This window comes from Sphaerodactylus townsendi, linkage group LG06, assembly GCF_021028975.2.
Source record: "Sphaerodactylus townsendi isolate TG3544 linkage group LG06, MPM_Stown_v2.3, whole genome shotgun sequence".
In the NCBI taxonomy this organism is placed as follows: Eukaryota; Metazoa; Chordata; class Lepidosauria; order Squamata; family Sphaerodactylidae; genus Sphaerodactylus; species Sphaerodactylus townsendi.
Genome location: NC_059430.1, coordinates 99,458,593 through 99,480,038, shown reverse-complemented (window position 1 = coordinate 99,480,038; position 21,446 = coordinate 99,458,593). Strand labels below are relative to the sequence as shown.

Genomic DNA, 21,446 nt, shown 5'->3' with positions numbered 1-21,446 from the left:
ATCAAAGAGATAGAAAAAGTGCAGAGAAGGGCAATGAGGATGATTGAAGGATTGGAGCACCTTCCTTATTAGGAGAGGCTGCAGCGTTTGGGACTCTTTAGTTTGGAGAGGAGACATCTGAGGAGGGATATGATTGAAGTCTATAAAATTTTGCATGGGGTAGAAAATGTTGACAGAGAGAAATTTTTCTCTCTTTCTCACAATACTAAAACCAGGGGGTATAAGCAAAGTAAGTAAAAATAAACAAAAATCCTACCAAAAAGTAAACCTCAAGAATATGACAGAGCTTAGTGGAGAAGGTGGTCTTTGTGGTCTTTTGGAAGCCGTATCTTGGTGCCAAAGAACCAGGCTTCTTTATCAGGCTGTAAGCTGCCCTCCTGCCAAATGTAATTTGTTGTTTTCTGTCCTTCCAGATGGTGGCCCAAAGAAACTTCGTAGCAATATTCGTCGAAGTACAGAGACCGGGATTGCTGTGGAGATGAGAAATAGGGTAACACGGCAAGGCAGCCGGGAGTCAACTGATGGCAGTACCAACAGCAACAGCTCTGATGGCACGTAAGAACTGGTGATGGTTAACACCACTTTTCTTTATGGGGCGGATACTAACCAACCACCCACACCTAAGCATTGGGTGGGGTAGGGATAATGGATGTGAGTTTTCCTTTGTTTAGAGATTTAAAAGAACGGTTTCTGCTTTGAGTGGCTCATGTACATGGCAAAGACCCAAGAGGAACGGGGGCATAATGACCCTGTTCTTCCTGTCCCTTCAGTTCTGTACACCATCCAAAGCAGAATGTTTGCACCTTCCACAAGGGATGTTTCCAAAACCTTCCTATCACAGGACAGTTCAGAAAGGTGACTAAACGTGAACTGTAACTGCACCTCCTGTTCCTTCCTTTCTCAATTTTTTTCCAAAATGATCCTGTGTCTTGGAGCGGGAACAGAATGAAGTGGCGAGAGAGGCAGAAACAGTGCGATCTTTCTGTTTCCTGAGGTGGAGGGCGTGGAGCATGAAGTTCTTCTCTGCAGGATATAAGCCTTATAGGCTCTCACTGGGGGTGGAAAAAGGAGCTTAAATTTCTTACAACTGCCGTCTTTCTGCCCTGAGTTGAGTGACCCAGGCTAGCTGGATGTCATCAGCTGTCAGAAGCCAAGTAGGATCAAGCCCTGGTTCATACATGGAAGGGAGGCCACAAAGGAAGACCACAATGCTACACAGGAGGTGGCAATGGCAAATCATCTCTGCTCATCTCTTGCCTTGAAAATGCCATCAGGGGTTGCCATAAGTAGCTGCAACTCAACAGCACTTTCTCATCTCCACTTTGTCTGGGAGGCTTCAAAGCATTTCTGAAACTTTTAAAGCAGTCTTTTTTACTGGTCTGTGCCCATCTGCTTTCACTGCAATCCCCTTCTTTAATATCTCTTGATGTGGACAAGGCCCAGAAGCATGGGGAAAGACATTTGTGCTCCTTTTACAAGTGCTTATTTGAATGTTCCAAGCAGCTCTCCGACAGCACATTCGTGCCAGTGAAACCCCCATTTCTCTAACCTTTTTCTTCTAGGTTTATTTTCCCTACAACCCGGCTGGGAGCTGAAAGCCAGTTCAGTGACTTCTTGGATGGGTTGGGACCAGCACAAATTGTGGGACGGCAGACTTTAGCAACTCCTCCAATAGGTGAGTGATTAAACCCTCAGCACCTGCCTTCACACTCTCAACTGGATGGACCAGGCTAGCCTGACCTCATTAGATCTCAGATGCTAAGCAGAGTCAGCCCTGGTTGGTACTTGGATGGGAGACCACCAAGCAATACCAGGTTTTGCTCAGGAGGGTGGTCAGCCTTTCCTCAAGAACAATATCAGGGCCAGCGTGGTGTAGTGGTTAAGAGCAGGTGGATTCTAATCTGGAGAACTGGGTTTGATTCCTCACTCCTCCACCTGAGTGGCAGAGGCTTATCCTGTGAACCAGATGTGATTCCACATTCCTGCTGGGTGACCTTGGGATGGTCACAGTTCTTCAGAACTCTTTCAACCCCACCCACCTCACAAGGTGTCTGTTGTGGGGAGAGGAAGGGAAAGGAGCTTGTAAGCCACCTTGAGTCTCCTTAGAGAAGAGAAAGGTGGGAATCCAAAACTCTTCTCTCTCTTCTTCTAAAGTGGTATGCGTGTGTCTGTCAGCAGAAATCGCTGCCCCTATTCTGAAGACATAAATGCCTTTCAGTCTTTCAAACTGTGTTTTGCAGTTTAGTCATGATGGTATTTCTCTCTATTTATATGTCTTCTTGTCCCTAGCCTGCTCTCATCAGATCTCAGAAGCTAAACAGGGTTAGTACTTGGATGAGAGACCATCAAAGAAGTCCAGGGTGGCTGACCAGAGGCATACACTGGCAAAGCAGCTCTGGTTGTCTCTCTGGCCTTGAAAACAGGGCTGTGACAAGTCCTAAAGACATTTTCCAATTCCAGCAAGTATCTTCCTCTCCTTCCCCTCATAATCTAAGGGGAAGTGGTTATTTTGGAAACAAAGACCAATGCACTTTGACTGGCCATTTCCAACCTCATTTGTGTGGTTGGTGTGAATGCATTTTACTTAAGGAACAGAGGGCAGATCATTCTTACATGCTTAGAGGCAGTCTTGTGCATCTCTATTTTCCACATTCCACCATTGAGCCCTGCCCTCCACTGAGTATTATTTTGTGTCCTCGGCTCCTGTTTGTGATGACACTCAGCAAGCTATTGATACGAAAACATCTCCAGGGCAGCATTCAGTGTATAAGAGCAGCTTTGTTACAAGAAGAGCTCATTCTTGTTTTATTGTTTTGTGTGTAGGTGTGTTTTCCCCATCTTTTGTCCTTATAGGAAATCTTGCCATTCTGTGCCTTCATTGGACTGGATACTTCTGCCCCCTGCTGGTAACAAGTAGTGTTAACAGATACCGTCCCTCTTTCACAGATGCCAAAAAACTTGAATCTACACCTCCTTCTTCCCTCCTCTTTGAATGTATAGCAACAGAAAACAGAGCTGGATCTGGAGTGGGCAAGGGGGGCAGGTGCCCAGGCAGCAGGGACAGAAGGAACAATGTTGGGAGGTGGAGGAGGTTCAACTGCCTGGAAGAAATGGCTCATTCTGCAGGATGTGTGCCTTCTTCCCTCAAATAAGCTGCTGCTAGGAGTTGGGGAGAAGGGAGGGGGAGGCCCCAGGCCTCAGAGGGGAGAAACAGCCCTTGGTAAGGCAGAAACTGTAGTTGTTAGTCAGATGAGAGTATGGTGAGCGAGGAGGAGGGGGAGCTAAAAGTTCTTGAGATGTTTAAAGACGTCAAATTCCATGCAGTGGGAGACATAGACCCCCAGGGAACCTTCTATTGTTTCACTAATCTCCTTCCTTTCCCCAGTAAGATGCCTTCCACTCCTCCACCTGCAGGATCTTTCAAATCCTTGTCTTTCTGCCCACCCCCTTTCAAGGATCATGCTCAGACAGTGGCTGTGGTAGGTTTGGGGCATGTGAGATAACTCATCTGATAGATTTGGCCTCCCCCAAAGAGCCTGATTTTACACCTTGGGAAAGGGTGGGGGGGAGAGACGGGGACGGGACAAGAATAGATGAACTGTTCATGTGCATTATGTGCCATCAAGTCACTTCTGAGTTATGAATCGGTGACCTCCAAAGCATCCTCTCATTAACAGTCTTGCTCAGGTTTTACAAACTGAGGACTGTGGCTTCCTTTATTGAGACAATCCATCTCATGGTGGGCCTTCCTTTTTCCCCTACTGTCTTCAATCTTTCCTATTATTGGTTGTGGTGGGTTTTTCGGGCTGCGTAACCGTGGTCTGGTAGATCTTGTTCCTAACGTTTCGCCTGCATCTGTGACTGGCATCTTCAGAGGTGTATCACAGAGAGGAGTCTGTTACACACAGTGTCTAGAAGGGAGGGAGAGGCCCCGGGCCTCAGAGGGGAGAGACAGCCCTTGGTAAGGCAGAAACTGCAGCTGGGACACAGTGTGTAACAGGCTTCTCTCTGTGATACACCTCTGAAGATGCCAGCCACAGATGCAGGCGAAATGTTAGGAACAATATCCACCAGACTACGGCCACACAGCCTGGAAAACCCACCACAATGTTGAATCTGGCCGTGAAAGCCTTCGAGAATACATTTTCCTATTGTTATTTTCTTTTCCAGTGAGTTTTTTTCAGTGATAAAAGTCCAGTAGCTGCAGTGTAGTCATTTTAGCTTCTAGCAACATAATTACCAGATAAAGCTTCTTTGGGTTGTACTTTATCAGGCTGCAGAGGAATCTGAGGCATGTTTGGTGTTTCCTATGTCAAAATTATGTGTGCTGTATTTTTAAAAATGTCTGAGAAAAGGCTAGACTGAAACACTTTCTCCTTAGGTTGGGTTTTTATGTATGCAGAGGAGTTAAGGAAATAATCAAACATTATAGATAGATAAAATAACGTAAACGTGTAATTATTTATTGGCCATTTATGTCCTTGTGGTCTCCTTCACATTGAGTATACATTTCCTTTGGGTTTGATTTCTCAATTATGCACACATTTCCCCACTCTTCACAACTCACCACACTCTCAGATCAGAGAATTCCCACGGTTTCTGAAACCTATTAAAGTGTGACTTTTTCATCTCCTTTCTCGGGGTAAGTGAAGGAGATCACTGTGTGTTAAATGATCTTTGAGTTTTCTTGTTCCTTCCTGCCTTTCCGCATCCTTTCATTTTAATGCTAACTGGAGTGATAGACCCTTGAAGTTGACATGAAATTTGCATGGTCTAGCAAAGTAATGCAAGAGCAAAGATGGCACACGCACACACACACAGACAGAGAGAGGGGGGGGTGGGGTGGGGTGGCAGGCAACTTCCCTGAATGGAGGTTGCACAGAAAGAACAAGGTAGCAACAGGTGGGCAAAATGGCTCTGCTAGGGACACTTCACAGGAGAAAAATCCCTGTGTAATCAAAAAGCTGAAAAACTCCGCTGCAAATCAAACAGCCATGTGGGAAGCTGTGCATATATAAATGGTCATCAACTGTTCACAGAGGTGCACATACTGGTAACTTATTCTATCATTGGAAAGAGTTGTTGATTATATATGCTGATTTCACGTACGACGCATATATACGCGACGCATACGACGCTTATATATACGCATACGCGACGCCTATGCGTGTATATAAAGAAAAATATGTATATAACATATGGGGGCGTCATTTTATATATTTGCCCTTCTCCTAAAAGAAATTTAGATCCATCCCTGAAAGAAAACACTATTCCTCTTCTGCTCTCTGCTGGTTAAGAACAGAAATGACAAGCAACAGACATTTCTACTTGAACTATAATGGGTTTAAACTGGAGTAATTCTGTTCCGGATTGCACTGTTAAGCTCCTTCTAGGCTAGTGGTGGTGAACCTATGGCACTCCAGATGTTCATGGACTACAATTCCTATCAGCCTCTGACAGCATGGGAATTGTAGTTGATGGGAATTGTAGTCCATGAACACCTGGAGTGCCATAGGTTCGCTACCATGGTTTAGGCTATACCGTTCACACAATAGCAACATGAATAAATATACAGATCATGTACGCAAGAACGTTGTCAGTAAAGTACAGAATTCTTCTCACTTTTTTGGGGGGGGGGAGGTTGACAGTTCTAGTTTGGGAAATTCCTGGAGATTTGGGGATAGAGGCTGGGGAGGGTGGGGTTTAAGGAAGTGGGGGGTATAATGCATTAAATTCCATCCTCCAGCTTTTTTTCCCCAGGAGAGCTGATCTCTGTCATCTGGAGATCAGTTGAAATTCTGGGAGTTTGCCAGGCCCTATCTGGAGGTTGGCAGCTTAGAACAGAAACAAAACAGCGCTGTCTGGGAAGGGACTGTGAGGGACTTATTTTGGTGAAGTTAATAGAAATAAATCGTTTTAGTGAAAGAGGTGTTCACTCCATTTTTATTCTCTGAAAGGAAGAAAATAGCCTGTTTCAAAAGTGACCCAGCACAGTGGGGCTGCTAAAGGGGCTGGGACTTAACTCCATGGAGCTGTTAGTATGAATTGGCACCCCCCAGCAACTTTGGGGTATTTTTAACCACACAAAACTCTATGAATAGCAGGGCACTAATTGTGACATTTAACCTTGTTTGATCTACAGAGGAGCCACTGTGTACAAACAGCTTCCCACATAGCTATGCAGTCACATAGCACCAAAACAGCTGATACCCCAGAGGACAGAGTAAGAATTCAAAATGACCTAGACATATTAGAGAGCTGGGCCGGAACAAACAAAATGTATTTCAACAGAGATAAATGTAAGATACTACACTTAGGCAGAAAAAATGAAATGCACAAATATAGGATGGGTGACACCTGGCTTGAAAACACTACATGCGAAAGGGATCTGGGAGTGTTAGGGTTAGGGCAGAAATAAATTAAACATGAGTCAGCAGTGTGATGCGGTGGCCAAGAAAACTAATGCGATTCTGGGCTGCATCAATAGGAGTATAGTTTCTAGATCGATGGATGTAATCATGCCTTTCTATTCTGCATTGGTTAGACCTCATCTGGAATACTGTGTAGTTCTGGGCACCACAATTCAAGAAGGATATTGACAAGCTGGAACGGGTCCAAAGGAGGCCGACCAAAATGGTATAAGGTCTGGAATCCATGCCCTACAAGGAGAGACTTAGGGAGCTGGGTATGTTTAGTTTGGTGAACAGAAGGTTAAGAGGTGACATGATAGCCATGTTTAGATATCTGAAGGGTTGTCATGTTGGTGAGGGAGCAAGCTTGTTTTCTGCGGCTCCATAGTCTAGGACCAGGAGTAATGGATTCAAGGTGAAGGAAAAGAGATTCCACCTAAACATCAGGAAAAACTTCCTGACAGTCAGGGCTGTTCAACAGTGGAATGCACTACCTCGGAGTGTGGTGGGATCACCTTCTTTGGAGGTTTTTAAAGAGAGGCTCGATGGCCATCTGTCGGGAGTGCTTTAATTATGTGTTACTGCATTGCAAGGGGTTGGACTTGATGGCCCTTGTGGTTTCTTCCAACATTATGATTCTATGGTTTTTGGAAGCTCTGGAAACATCTGAAATGGGCTTTCAGACAAGAAGAGTAAACCAGGGAAAACCATACAAGGCTGTGCCTGAGGTTAACTGAGATGCCTCTGAAAACTCAAAGCAGAGCATGAAGGCAACTCACTCTTTTATATATATTGTTTAAGTCTTACAAACACTTAGCATTCATTTGTACAATATTTTCAATTCCAGAGGGGGAGTAAAATTAAGCAGGAGTCCAGCACCACATTTTCACATCCACTGATGCATTTGCAATGTGTAAAACGCTTCACATGGCTGACCTCAATATTCCTGACAACAACCCAGTTTTATCTCTATGTTGCAGGAGGCTGGCTGCAGCAGGCAGGCAGAAAGAGAGACGGAAAACAGCTCAGCTAGATGTTACAGCTAATTTGTGACTGCTGCGGGAATTCGCAGCAAACATCCCCTCGCCCCTTGCACCACAGTCCCAGTTTGAATCAGGTCCCTGCTGAAACTTATCAGGGCTGAGTTCCCACAGGGAACTTGCAGCTGGTGTGTGACTAACACAAGTCCCTGGGGTGGCTACAAGTTAGATGCACCACCTAATCCGGCTGATCGACAGAGAAAGGCTATCCACTCAGTTCATGACTGACTGACTAAATTTACATGCAGGCTCTCCAGACCTGCTCAAGCCAGCTGAGACAAAACAAAAGCAGACGATAAAGAAAAACTAATTGTACCATTAAAAATATACACACAAAACAACCCATGCTAATAAAACTGCCAATACACACAGCCAATAAAAGAAAGCCAGAAAATAAGAGGCTGAAGGGCTATTGAGCAGGTCATAAAACCGTTTCCAAAAGATGGAGCCCTTAGTTTCAAAGCCTTACTAAAAGAAATATGTTTTGGCCTGCTAAGCCTCAAGAGCGTAGGAATGCCAAAAGGCCTTGAGGACCTCCCACCTCAAGATCTTAGCCATATACTATGAAAGAATACCTGGTAATGGATGGCAGGGGCTCTGGGTCTGTGCTTTGCATGGAGGAGAAACCTGGTTCAATCCTGGGCATCTCTAGTTAAAGGACTCTGCACAAAAAGTCCTGGAAAAAGCCTTTTGCTGGGCTGAGACCACTGGCATACCGGGAGGGGGACAGTTGACCCAGGTGCCATTTGCCTGGATCATGTAAGGGGTACATTTTGGCCCTGCTCCCTCTCCCTCCCACACCTAGTCCTTGGCCAAACTCCCCTCAATCTGCTGAATTCCCCCCCCCCACCATTGCCCTTGCAAAAAACCCCAACAAACCTTTTCCTCCTTCAAGTGGCACTGTCTGGAAACACACTGGGGGAAGGGATAAGGCCAGAGAAGGAGCATGCCCTCCATGGTCCTGCCCCCGCCCCTCAGAGGAGGAACTCACTCCTGCCAACCCAGAGCAGGACACACACACCCTGAAGATAATTATGGGGTAAAGTTGGACCTCTTAAGAGTCTCCATCCCCTCTGGGGTTCCCCTCACTGTGCCTGATGCCTGGTGGGCTCCAAGGGGTCTCTTCCACTCCAGGAGAGAAAGGGACAGGTCGGGGGGGGGGGAGGGGCAAGCAGACCAGGATCTCCACACGTGCCTGTTGAAGCTCCTCCGCTTCTCCTTCCTTCGGAGTTGTGAGGGGCGTTTCTGGGAGCCACCTTTTGGCCTCTCTGGTTGATGGTGGTGGCAGGAAATCCTGTTCTCCTCCCACAACTGTGTGCCCAGATGGATGAGTTTTTTTTGGAGGCATGGCCGCTGCACTGATAACTTCTACATGAATATGGCCCAAGTGGAGGTGGAGAGGGGCAGGTTTTTCCCCAGGCAACTTTATACCACATTCAGGGGAGAGTCTGGATGCCCATGAAGGCTTTGACGCACCTGTGAGTGATGCATTCAAATATACCAGCTTAGGCATCAACATCCCGGAATAGTTTCTCCATCTGGAGTTTCTTAACGCAGTTTTTCAAATTGCCCCTCTTCCTTCGCTGGCTTTGTTTTATTGGCATTTCATTCCACTTTACCTGCCATTCACCTATCAGAAAAGGCCACGGTTCCTGGTAGACTACAGCCCCATGTGCTTAATCCCCACACCTTTGGAAGTTTTGCGATGCCCTCCTTGATTTAAAGACTGCTTAGGAAAAGTTTTGTTGGGGTTTTTTGTGGAGGTGACAGTGGGGTGGGATGAGTGTGGCAGGGGTGAGTTTGAGGAGCAGGGGGAGTTTGGGGGGGGGCTAGGTGATGGCCCCCCTTGATATGCCTCTGAGTCCAGGTTTAGAGCATGCACCTCAACCACTGTAGCAGGGATCATATATAACTACATACTCCACAAGCTTTGCTCTGGCTGCACCACAGTTCATGTCTTCTGCTAGCAGTACTTCCAAATGTGCAGGCTCCTTGAAAGCCACTGGTTTTGAACCAAGGGATGATCTAGCGGCAGAAGAAGCAATCTGCACCATGGTTGGAGTGAAAGTGCATGTGGAACGCAGTCATTTCATCCTGTATTCCTTCTGGTCCTTGCTCCTAAGAATGGACGTGGAAGATGCACACAAAATTCATTCAGTGCCCCTGTTTGCACAACATGGCAATGATGCAAATCAGGAAGCACACCTGTGTTTGCACAGCTCCCATTATAAGTGCTGGTAACATCTTGAAAGGTCCTATGGAAGCTCCAGTATGGTACGGGGATGTGTCCATGGAGTACCTCAGTGAGAGAAGGTAAGTTGCAACTGTGCACCATTCAGGGGTGAACAATTCCACGCTGTCTCCTCTTCCTTCTCCCAGGTGATGTCCACATTGGAATGATTGACAGGAATGGACAACTGGAGGTAGAAGTGATCGAGGCCCGCGGCCTTACTCCCAAGCTAGGATCCAAGTCTATTCCTGGTGAGTAGCCAAATCAGATACCTACACAGGAGAAAGCAGATTGGAAATCAGGTATTAAAGTAGGAAAACTAGCAAAGAGGAGCTTGCGGCCACCCAGTGTAACCCTTCCGTAGTTCTGGTGCCAAATACAGGAGAGTTATAAATTCAGCAGCAAATTCCCCCAGATTCCACAGTCTGATCTTTTCTGTATTGTGCACTGTGATGGAGTTCCAGCTTTATACATTGCTCCATCTGATATAGAACTCCTGCCTATAGCCAGAAATTTTGGGGTGCCATTCTCATTTTGCACCAAGCACTGGTGATTTTTCTGGGAGCTAAGCACAGCTCCACATAACCTGGAAGGGAACTGCAGAATGCATCCAATTAACCCTGCAGCTGCACATTCCAGTCTGGTGAGGACAGGCAGGAGTGCTTTGCAAAGAGATACAATGAAGGCTATGAATCAGGTAGTGGCAGAATGGGGGACTGATGGATCTGGCCCAAGACTGAGGCCCAGTCCGCTCAAATGTTTTCCTGAGCTAGATCTGTTGAAATGAATGGGAGCTGCGCAGGGGCCAAAAACAGCAGGAGGTTCTATTTATAGGTTGTTGTTGTTAATTAAATTTATAGACCACTTTCCCCCACCAAGGCAGGTTCAGGGTGGTTTACAGCAGTCCATTTACACAGTAAAATCATATCATGCCCCAGTGCAGGTTTAGTACAGATGCCATCCTAACCTTATGGCACCCTACATTATATTATAATAAACTGCAGCAAAAAGGAGACATTTTAGTACAGTCACTGATGGATCTTGAGCTGCGACTAGTTATGCACAGCGTGGCTGAACAGGTTGAGGGACATGTCCAAATGCTAAAGTAAAGTATTGGTAAGGATAATTTTGTCCCTGTTTTTTAAGATATGAAACTGGGGTGTCAGGGAATTATGGAGCCATCCTTAACTGAGTTACAACCTTCTACACCCACTGAGATCAATAGACTTGGGAGGATCTAACTATTCACTGTTAGATGCTCATTGCAGTTTTCCTATTTGACAATGATAAACTTGTTAAGACAGGAGATCGGTCTCTTTCCTTTGGCTGCAGAAATGATATGTAAAAAAAGAAAGAAAGAAAAGACCAGACCTGGAGAGAAGCAGCTGGGAAATTAATAAATTCAGATCTTCCTTGTAAGAAAGTAGAATGTTACAGAGGGATTTAGTTCTCAGATTCCTGCTAAATCTGCCCTGTACTCTCTACTTTCTTCTTTAGCAAGTCTATCATGTCATCAAACCCTGACCTGGTTAGCCTAATCTTGTGCGATCTTGGAAGCAAAGAAGGGTTTGCCCTGGCTAGTAATTAGATGGGAAATCATCCAGGCAGTCCACAGTTGCTACAGAGAGACAGGCAATGGCCAACCACTTCTGTTTACCTCTTGCCTTGAAAACCCTATGGGATTTTTTCCCCTTTCATTTACTAGTAATAAAAAGGGGAGGGGAGGGTGGATTTGTTGTATTTAAAATGTGTCTCTTTTCTTGTTTACGGTAAGTGTTTGTTAGTTTAGAAGGGTTGTAAAGATAACGATTTAGTGTTTTTCAATGAATTTACCAAATTTATGTAACATTACTTAATATGCACAAAGATTTTTGAATATGTATAATTACTAACCCTCTATTCTAAATTGAATGAGACATGGAACTTTTTGTATTTTTTGACTGAAAGCATTAAATAACTTTTTTTTAAAAAAAGAAAAACCCATGGGAGTCCCCATAAATCGGTTAGAACTTGATGGTACTTAATTAGGTACAATAAGAGCCATATTACAAACAGTGGAATAAAACTGGATTGCAAAGGCAGAAAACAATGTAGCCAATAGTGTATAAGACATTCAAAAACTGGATTATAGAAATTAGAAAAACAATGCTGTAACAAAGAAATGCAAAAGTGCCGGAAGCTACAGCCCTTGTCTCTTTATTGACACATCCTCTTGAGCAAGAAAATCACATTTAAACCATGCCATCCCACTAATTTAAAAACATTCAAGTATTCTTTCCCCCTTCCCTGCAAACATACATGCATATAGAGCCCCCCTTGTCAAGAATGTGCAGGACATCTTCAAAAATCAGCCCCAAGATTTGGCTAATCTCAGCTGCTTCTCCAGCAGGTCCACCAAAGTGAATGCTATGGTCAGCATAATGAGGGGGTGCCAATGGCCTACAGGAGCTCTGTTCACCCCCCCTCCACCATGCAGGGACTGGCATCCTCTCTTGGGCCTGCAACTAGCATTGCTAACCTCCAAGCTCCTGGAATTACAACTGATCTCCAGTCTATAGAGATCAGAACCCCTGAAGAAAATGGCTGCTTCTGGCAGATGGACGTGGAGGCCCCTCTCCAAACCCTGCTCTCCCTTAGGTTCCACTTCCAAATCTACTGGAATTTCTCAACCCAGAGTTAGTAACCCTGCCCCTGCCACCGTCACCCTGGTTCCAATTCAGGCAGCAGCAGAATGGACCCAGGAGGGTATAAATTTCCAACTCTGGGTTCAGAACCTGGAAATTTGAGGGTGGAGTCTGAGAGGATTTAGGAAGGGGATGGACCTCGGTAGGGTATAATATGGCTCACCTTCCAAAGCAGCCAGCCTCTGAAGGTGAGGTGGAATAAGTGATAGAGAGAGAAAGAGAAAGATAAGTTATATAGTCTGGAGATTAGCTGAAATTTTGGGAGATCTCCAGCCCCCACCCGGTGTTTGCTACCCCCTAGGACTGATACATTTTCTTTGAGGCAATGAAATGGCAAGGGGTGGTCCTGTTGCATCTGTAATTGGGGTCTGACATTTCTCTCTCTCTGCCAATGCAGCCACCTATGTCAAGGTTTACCTTTTGGAAAATGGGGCCTGTCTGGCCAAGAAGAAAACCAAGACTGCGAAGAAGACCTGCGACCCCCTTTACCAGCAGGCCCTGCTTTTCGACGAGGGTCCTCAAGGCAAGGTGCTACAGGTGAATGCTTTCCTCCTCTGTAAAGGGTAAGAGGATCACCACTGCGGCCTGTGTAGCCTGGTAGTTCTGAGGCCTGATCCAGATGGTAATGTCTCACATCTGTCCTCTGAGTGAGCTGACTCACCCCAGGCTGCTCGTTATGGAGGGAAAGTTCTAGTAATTCAAGGCCGGGCCCGTGAGCCATGGCGGAATGTCTTCTGAGGTAAAAGGCCTCTGATTGATGGGCTTCATAAGCCAGGAGGCAAATGAAAGGCTATAATTGTTTCACAGCTCCTTCAGAAAATTGTATCTTTAAAAAAAATGCTCTGAGGGAGAAAAGGTGTTAGTCAAGTGTGAAGCCGGATACAGAAAACTAAGCTGTTAGATTGGATGCCCCATTTTAGGCGGCAGGTGCAGAATATCACTTTTCATTGGGCCTCTACATTAAACCTTGTAAACAGAAAACCAACATGGCACCCCAAGGGCTCGGTTAGAATCTGCTGATTTGCTAGCTGATTTGCTGGGTTTTTTTTTTTTAAAGTGGAGTATTCAAAACTGATATTCTCCCCTGGGCATCTGAACCAGTGCAGTTCACTCTACACCTCGTATTAGTAATCCTAATTTTAACCTGGTTCACACACACAGATAAATGAGGCAGCTGGAAACTCTGTGCCACTTCAGACTAGGGTTGCCAACTTCCAGGTGGGGCCTGGAGTGTTCCCTGGAATTTCAGCTGATCTCCAAACTGAAGCCATCAATTTATCCTGGAGAAAATGATGCCTTGGGGGTGGGTGATTTGGCATAATAATTGTCGGGGTCTCTCTCCTCCCCAAGCCCTTGCCTCCCCAAGCCCCTCCCCTGAAACCTCCCAGAATTTCCCAACCTAGAGTTGGCAAAGCTACTTCAAATAGCAGGTGGTGGATTTCAGCTTTAAATGTTTCTTTGCATGGAAAATCTTCCTGTAAACATAAAATCAACACAGCAGATACAAAGGTTCTAACCACCAACACCCATCCCCGTGCACTCTGCTCTGTCGGTTTTCAATCTGAAGGAAGAGATTTTACATGGGAGTGATTATCAGGGGGTGCCACCAGTATGTGGGTGACATCCAGCACTATTAGTTCTTAACAGCAGAGTGGGAGAGATCCTGAAAAATGCTCAGACAAGGTAATGTGATGAGTGAAAGGTAATAAACTGAGCCTCAGACCAGACAAGGCTGAGATCCTGTTGGTCAAAAGCAAAGCCACTCAGGAAATCTGACGAATCATCCCTCCTGGAGAGGGTTGCATTCCCTTATGGTTGCCAACTGCTGTTGACTGCTCCCATGAGATTTCCAGTAGTGGAGTCCTGGAAACTGTCACTGAAACATTATTTCAGGGCAAAACCCTAGAAACGATTGCACAGTCCTCCGTGACACTCTTAGAATGCCAAAAATCTCTATAGTAAAAGACCTTAGGCATTGATGAAATCTCCAGAGTGTTGCATGGTGGAATGGATCTGTGATGTCACAGGGGTTTTTGCCTGAATATTATGTCACAGTTTTGATGATGCCATTCTGCTCCCCCGCTTCATTCCTGCCACTGAATTGGTTGGATTTGGGTACTTGGGTTCAGCAGTGGGTGATTGCCCATGCCACCTGGAACCTGAAAACTTGGGTTTCCTCTGAAGAGGCAGGTTCATTGCCTATGAGTGCAGTCAGTGTGATGTAGCAGCAGAAAAGGCTAATGTGGTCTCTGCAAGATTTAATAGTCCTGCTGTATACCACATTGGTCAGGCCACATTTCCACATTGGTCAGGCCACATTTCCAGTGTCCTGTTATAAAGGCCTTACTTCAAAAAGGAGGTGGACAGAAAGGAGCAGGTGCAGAGGAGAACGACAAGAGTGATCAGGGACTTGGAAAGCAAGCCGTACAAGGAAAGGCTGAAGAACTTGGGAGTGTTTGCAGAAGAAGTGGTTGAGAAGGGACATGATGTCTGCTATTTTGAAGTATCTGAAAGGCTGTCACTTAGAGGATTCAGGGAGCTGTTCCTGTTGGCAGTAGAGGATACCATAGGACACTCAATTGGTTTAAATTAAAGGTGGAAAGATATTAGTTGAACACTGGGATTTTTTTTTTCAGTGAGTAGTTCAGCAATGGAATTGGCTCCCTAGGGAGGTGGTGAGCTCCACCTCTCTGGCAGTTCAAGTAATGGCTGGACAACCACATGTCAGGGATGCTCTAGGATGATTCTGCATTGAGCAGGGCGTTGGACTAGATGACCTGTATGGCCCTTTCCAACTCTATGGTTCTATAACTGGGTCCTGGCTTATAGGTGAAAGTTTAGGTTTCCTCTGTTTACAATTTTGACTGATATGCCAGCTACAGCTGCTTCTCAAAATGGGACCTTGCCTCACTGATCTGTGCTCTGATCACATTCAGGTTAGATTACTGCCATGTGTGCTACATGAGGCTGCCTTTGAAGACTGACTGGAGATTTCAACTGAGCCAACTTTGCATCCGATTGCCATTAGCAGATGGATACAGGATCATATCCCTGCTGCGCTATCCTTTTGTTGCAGGGCACAATTCAAAGTGCAGAACTGAACATCACCAGATAAATGTCTTCTCTCTGCTTAACTTTTGGCCTTCATTCTCAGACAGGTTCCTTTGCAACAAGACCTTCAGGTGTTCTCCTGGTTGCAGAACATTTAGAACTTTAGAGGTCAAAGTCAGCATCCTCAATCATGCCTGGAAACAAACTAGCAACCATGAAAGCCATTTCATTATTGGAGCAATAGAATCCCTATGGGATTCCACTGTATTCTGAACTATTCCAAAACTACGCTTCAAAGGCAGCTCCATGTACAATGCATTGTACCAGTCAAGCCTGGATGTGATCAAAGCATGGGTAATCTGTGGCCAGCTCCACTTGCCGAAATCATTATAGTGTAGAACCAGTGAGTTGGTTAGAATCATAGATGCTCTTGAGATTAGTCTCATGTGATCTTAAACACGAGGGAAGGGGGGCAACATTCTACCCCATCTTTCCTATGGCCCCCCAGCAGTCCCTCCTCACCACCTTTCCCCTCCCCTCACAGGTTCTGCTGGATATTCAGCTCCTTAATTTCCACTCTTTAGGTGATCGTCTGGGGCGATTATGGCCGCATGGACCACAAATGCTTCATGGGAATGGCACAGATTGTTCTGGAGGAGCTGGACTTGTCCAGTGTGGTGACAGGCTGGTACAAGCTGTTCCCCACCTCCTCACTGGCCGACTCCTCGATCGGACCCCTGACACGACGTCTCTCCCAGTCCTCTCTAGAGAGTTCAACAAGTCCCTCTTGTTCTTAAAGGAGAAAGAAAGAGAAAGGAAGACGGAAGAAACAAAGAAAGAATGCCGTTGCCATTACCACCACACTGGTAGCATGGCTTGTAAATATCCCATGCCTTTCCTTCTCCCACCACCCATCCTCCTTCTGCTTCCCAGAGTTTAGATGTGCCCCTTGCTCACTCTCAAGGCACATGATGTCGGAAGAGGAAATTGCAGAATGTGGTGGGAGAGGAATTAAATGGGAGGGAAAGGAACAAGCTCTACAGGGGAATGGAAACACAAATTCCCACCTCTGAGATTGTTCCGTCATCTCAAATCAAACGGCCTTTGACGAAGAGTCAATCATTTTTCATCATGAACACACTGGGGGATCATCTCCAACCAGACTCACTGAAGTCTCACTGCAAGGAGCATGATAACTCAATAGGTTTCTTTTCTGGGATCAGTATTTTATTTCTGTATCTCTGAAGGAGGAGGCGGAGCTTTTCTCCTATTTTTTTTCCTGTTTTTCTAAAAAAGGATAAATTTCAACACTATGCTTTTTTTTAAGGAATGTAGCATCTTCAGACATTATGTAGCCTGCCATGTGCTCACTGATCTCTCTCTCTTTCTGCAATACCTGCATAGACATCTTCCCTCCTGACAGGAAGTGCCCACTAGCCACTTCCTGTTTTTGTTTGAGCAAGCAATTTTATCACTCACTTTTTGACACATGTGGCATATGGGCTTGGGAAAAGGAGGGAGATGGTAATTCCGCCAAAGTTGTCGAGGAAAGAAACTATAAATGGTGCATTTGACATGACTGTTAAGTTTAAAACATATTTAAAGGTTTGTGTTTCGTTTTCTCACTCTTTAAGCAATTTCACTTGTTCAGCTTCTGTAACCAAGGCGTCAGGCAGTGGGTCTTTTGCGATCTTCAAGCATAATCTAGTCTCTTGCATAGGACCCAGTAAAACAAGTAGGGATCTGGCGGAGCCACCCGGCATTTGCACATATGTGACCGTTTCAGCTCACATGTGTTGCCGGGGGCTAAACTTCCAGTTCGAGAGGCAGGATACTGAACTGTTTGAATTTAAATAGACCGAAGGTAAAAGTTAGAAATATATGATCACAGTACAAATATATCGGATGGTTAGGGCAAGATTGACCTTTCCTCTGAAAACAGAACCCCTGGTTTATAGGGGAAGATATCTCAGTAGCTTTGCCTTGATTTTTCACAAGGGTGAGAGATCTACTCAATCTACTATGTTTCAAATTTAATACTTTACAGCAGCAATCCTATGCATATTTACCTAGGGTAAACCCGATTACACAAGTTGGGGTTTACTTCCACTTAAACCTGCATACGATCAGGCTGATAGTTTTATGTGTTTGTGTGTGTTTTAAGTAGTAATCTGGTCCCCCAAAAATGAGGGCCGGTTCTTGTAGTAAAATTGAAAGTTATAGAAGCTTATATTGATGGTGCCTACTGAAATTTTCTGAAAATACTCAGGGGAGATATTGTTGGAAATTGTGATTTTTTGTTCTTAAAGAAAAAAGGCTTTAGGTTGACTGTACTGTAGGAATGGTAAATGAGAAGGATCACCGGGCACTGTAGAAGCAGGAGGATTTAAGTAATTTTGGTCTGCTTTTGATATTCCATTATTAGCCCCCCACTGCTGGAAATGAGATTATGAGTTTATTATGATACTTATGGGCAAGACTTCCATTTTCACATAGATAATTCTGCTCTTGCTTCCCTCAAGAGGAGGTTGCAGGAATCTATTACCGCCTCAATAGGAGGTATTACTCAAAAGGAAAGGTCAAAAACTCACAACAAAAATGAATACCCTTTGGAAAGTGGAAAGTGAATACCCTTTGGAAGATCCCTTTTGGGAACGCCGCCCCTGCCCTCAAAGACCCAGCCAGCTGCTCCACAAGCCCAATTCATCTGCTGATGCCTTTCCTTTTTGTTTGGTCTTGCCAGTTCCATGCTCCGAACTTAAGATATTGGGTCTGGATCATCACTAAAGCATCAATGGAAATCAAAGATGGGGACAAATGCAGGTCTCTTGGTATCCATCTCATACTTCTGTTCCAGTACTGGTACTATTATGGATGACATCTGACAAAAGAAAAGCAATGTGTTGGATATCCAAGGCCCTCTCACACTTCTCTGTTGTTGTTCGAAAGCCTTCAGCAGAAGCCTGATTAACTTTTTCTGGGCTAGCTGAATCATTTGCTGTGTTTACTTTAAATGTGAGTCTGTGTACAAGTCGCAGAAGATGATGGTCTGGCCAAAGAGGCATTCCAAATTATTCTCTGCTCTGAATTTCTTCTCCGCTCTGAAGTTTTGGCAGTCAACCCATCTGTCTTCTGTTTGACAGAAAGGAGAGCGGATCTTGGTAGAAGAGCCAGTTCTGTCCCGGCATGGAAACCATGAAAGTATTCTGCTGACTGGTTCATTCCTTCTTCAACCCATGTAGTGTCTTGGGCTAATACTGGAGCTTTGCAGCACATTGACATTCTTCTTGAAACCCTCTTAAGGACCATGATGATATTTTGCTGTCCTGGGCATCACTTAGCACAAAATGTGTTTTTGGATTCAAGTGGAACAGACAATTAAAGACTTTTCTGAAAATCTGGCCTTTGGATGTCCAACTTCATATCTTGCTTAGATTAGTGAGCAAATGACCATGGGAAACATATTCATGGCAACATGGAACATCTAATGCTGAAGATGAGCCAGGCTTCCATGAAATGATACAGAAAGTCTCGCTTTCTTGGTAAGGCTGATAACTCTAGAAGGGCAAGAGTGGGAGAGAAGAAAACCAAACATTTCAACGCATGTCTCATCCAAGTTTCTCCTCACTTGATGTTGCTGTCGGGCTGGAAAAAATACTCAAAATAGCAAAAGGAGGAGCATTCTTCATTCCACCAGCAAATGTAGGGACATGAAAAGCCAAGGCAGTGGAGATTCCAAAATGGCCAGACTACTATTGAAACAGTGCTAATGGCACAGGACAAAGTTATCATGCTCTCTGGTTGATTGCCTTGATGTTGTTGTTGGTCACGAGTTGGAAACCGTCATGGGACCGCTGCACTGTGCAGTCCTTCAACCATGCTTATCGTGCAAGCACCAGGTACTGGAAATGTATTTCAAGCAGGATGCAAAGATAATTGGTGATCCAGTTGCAAATGGGAATGCATAATCCACATATTAGAATATGGGTTTGTGATATGTCAGTTGGCCAATAGTGAAACTTTTCTGACCATTGGAATCCCCATGTTTACTAGGAGGGTGGGAGTTAAAAGTTACACTGTTTTTTTATTTGAAGGCTGCAAACTGAAACTACTCCCAGACTTCAATGCATTTGACCAACTTCCAAAGATCCCATAACTAGCTCCTCACACCCAGGAGGTGGAGGGGCTTGGATTTGTTTCTCAAACAGCACTCCATTTTCTACTCTGACCTAAACTGTTTGTGATGTGATAATGGTGGGAATTCTGCTGTTCTGAGCAGGGAACCAGGTAACAACACAACTGTAAGTGTTCCCAAATTTATGAATGGAAACATCCCATTGGATGCCGGCCATTTTGTTCCAGCCTTGACCTCAGTTCCCCCCCTCCCTTTCTATGCATGAAACGTAGCATTAGCTTTTTCCTCTGCTGAACTGTTTTCCTAAAGCTTCCAAAAAGAGAGGGACCCCTTCCCCCTGGGGTCACAATTTGGACTGAAGGGGAACAGACCAAAGGACAACAGCTGTAGCATTGGCTGTTTTTCAGTGGAGGGATGGCACTGACAAATTCTTCAGTTACTTTGTTTTCTGTCATTACTCCCTCCGGTACAAAAGCACTGATGAAGAATGAATTGCAAAGGACATGCTAGCAAGCGAGGGTAAGCAAGAAGGTAGCTTCTGTTTCCAGGTCAAATTTTGGCTCTTTGGCCATTATCCAATAGGAGATTCCTGTCAGAAAGTCCCTCTGAAATGAAGGAAAGCTGTGCTGTGATATTCACTTACTCAGGCCCCAAGCCCAACAAGAAAAAACAGGGGGCTAAGTTGACCTATTTCTAAATCAGCACAACCTTTCTCTTCATGCCACAGATATGTCAAATATTAAGTTGTCTTCATCTAATAGCATCATCTTTAGGGGCACAATCGAACATTATCCCAGTGCTATGGGAGCCATTTTCTCTTTGGGATGGCTTGAAGAACCCTAGGAATTTGAGAGGATGCTTTTTCCCAAGCCAGCATTGCATTTCCGGCGGGGTTGGTGAAACTGGTTCAACCCACCCATATGGTTTTTCCAACTGGATTGCTCTGCAGCAAGACAAGCTCAGTACAGTGTATTAACATATAAAGGGAACCTTGTATTTAGCATTCAGAATGCCCAAATGCTCCTTCAGAAAAAGCCAGTAGAGGAACAATGTGTACCCAAAGACATTTAGAATATTGCCCTTATTTCTAAGAAAGGCATCAACATTTTTGTCACCTCCTTCCCGGCTTAACACAGCCCACCAGCTGTGTATCATTAAATCAAGATTTAATTGTAATTCTGGGTGAGAAAGTGGCATACAGAGTGTTGCCAGTTTCTAGGGGTGACCTGGATATCTCCTGGAATTACACCTGATTTCTAGACTAAAGATCAGTTCCCCAGGAAAAATGGCTGTTTGGGAGAGTGGACTCTATGGCATTATACTCCACTAAGATCCCTCCAAAACCACCCCCAAATCTCCAAGAATTCCCTGATCTGAAGTTGGCAACACTACATTCAGAGCCCCAGTGGTCATGAGACATGGCAGGCGGGTTGTGACTGGCTTGGTAGGACATGTCCTGAGCCAGCTTATTCTAAGCCAAGACCAACATCTTCCTTGATAGTCCTGTTTTTCATTTCAGGAAAAGGTGGCAGGGACAAGTGCAACCCTCACTTGAGACCATGAGACATGTTTCTGATAACACTTCTGAGTCATAATTTATGGCTTGTTGGCAAAAGTCATAGAAAATAAAGACCTTTCTATCTATGGCTCACTCCGCACATGCAGAATAATGCACTTTCAAACTGCTTTCAGTGCTCTTTGAAGCTGGTTTGAAAACGCATTATTTTGAAAGTGGTTTGAAAACGCATTATTTTGCGTGTGCGGAAGGGGCCTATGACTAAAGAGCAGCATAGAGAACCCATTTGGGAGCCAGCTGAATCCTGAAGCTGAGATCTTGGATGTAGCTTAAGATAACAAGGCAGGCCAAAGTTCACCCACTGAGCTGGCACTGGATCT

General features: G+C 45.0%; 1 protein-coding gene across 2 annotated transcripts in view; it reads left to right on the top strand.

Annotated features, from left to right (window-relative positions):
* The window catches only part of RIMS3 (regulating synaptic membrane exocytosis 3), a 73,897-nt gene extending 52,707 nt beyond the window's left edge, over window positions 1–21,190 (top strand). For both annotated transcript variants that reach the window (XM_048499398.1, XM_048499399.1), the window contains exons 3-7: window positions 414–555; window positions 1,563–1,675; window positions 9,830–9,931; window positions 12,762–12,901; window positions 16,000–21,190. In XM_048499398.1, the coding sequence (XP_048355355.1) occupies window positions 414–555; window positions 1,563–1,675; window positions 9,830–9,931; window positions 12,762–12,901; window positions 16,000–16,212 (710 nt within the window). In that variant the 3' untranslated portion in view covers window positions 16,213–21,190. The remainder of the gene's footprint in view (window positions 1–413; window positions 556–1,562; window positions 1,676–9,829; window positions 9,932–12,761; window positions 12,902–15,999) is intronic.
* Window positions 21,191–21,446: the final 256 nt, after the last annotated feature.